The 1,079-nt window shown below is 68.2% G+C and overlaps 1 protein-coding gene across 1 annotated transcript in view; it reads left to right on the top strand.

Annotated features, from left to right (window-relative positions):
• Positions 1–1,079, top strand: part of GRAMD4 (GRAM domain containing 4) — a 42,780-nt gene that overhangs the window by 30,014 nt on the left and 11,687 nt on the right. The window contains exon 5 of the mRNA XM_010854753.1: positions 36–97. Within this exon, the coding sequence (XP_010853055.1) occupies positions 36–97 (62 nt within the window). The remainder of the gene's footprint in view (positions 1–35; positions 98–1,079) is intronic.

Below are 1,079 nucleotides of genomic sequence, written 5' to 3'. Positions count from 1 at the left end.
TCATCCCCCCCCCCCCCATCCCCATCCCCTTTAAGAGCCGAGGAGGCGCCAGCTCAGCAGCCCCCGAAAGGACAGGCCCAGGTCAATAACGGAGCAGGTAGGCCTGGGGGTGGTGGCTCTGTGCCTGGGGGCACCTGCTTACCCGCAGGACCCCCTCCTGTCAGGGTCCCTGATTGCCCACTGGGGGGTCTCTGTACCAGGTGCGAGACGTCCCATCGGAACTGGACTTATTTTTGCACAGACACAGGGCGGCCGCTCTGCCTGCCCCGCCCTCCTCCCCATGTGGTCACCCTGGCCGCATGGCCCTGGCCGGGCTCCCTTCCTGGAGGCTGGGCGCTGGGGGCAGCTGTGGGCGGCGGGCTGCAGCCCCCACCCCGGGTCAGGACACAGAACCTTCCGGTGCCGTTTCTTCCCGCCTGGGGCTCGCGTTCCTCGTCCCCATCCACACTGGGCCCTTTCTGGAGCTGTCACTAAGAGGATGGTGTGGGAGGGAACTGGGCTTCCGCCTGGCTCTGGAGGGGCCTGGTCCGCAGCGGTCCCTGGCCTGCGTGGCCTCGGACCCAGGACCCTCACAGCCTGACTGTTGATGGTAAGCTGTGCCCGGGCTCAGAGAGCCACCCCGGAGGGACCCTCAGTTGAGCGCTGTGCGGGGTAAAGATGCGGAGACTGCCATCCGAGAGGGGAAGCCTCTCACGTGACCTCCGGGTGGGGGCTGAGTTCGGGGGCCAGAGTGGGTCCCGGCCCCCCTCCTGCTCTGTGCAGGGGCCCTGTGCCTGCCTTTCAGAGAGGGAGCTGCCCCTTCCCCAGGGCCCCGGTGCTGGAGTGGCGCCAGGCTGGCTGGGTGTCCCGTGGGTCATAGTCTCCTTGGGTCCTCACGGTTCATGACCAGAGGCCCAGGTTCCAGGCCAGGAGCGCAGGGGACCCCCTCCCTACAAGACCCTCGCAGTGCGTGGCAGTTGATGGGCCTCCCGCACAGGTGCACGGGGGCGAGGTCTTTCCACGGCCCCCCGCCCCCACAGCCCACCCTTAAGCCAAGGTCCACGCTGATGGCCGTGGTCTGGTGGCCCCTGCACTGTCCT

This window comes from Bison bison, unplaced genomic scaffold, assembly GCF_000754665.1.
Source record: "Bison bison bison isolate TAMUID 2011002044 unplaced genomic scaffold, Bison_UMD1.0 scf7180017853464, whole genome shotgun sequence".
NCBI lineage: Eukaryota > Metazoa > Chordata > Mammalia > Artiodactyla > Bovidae > Bison > Bison bison.
Note: the sequence above shows the minus strand (reverse complement) of the source record. Positions and strands in the feature narration are given on the sequence as shown.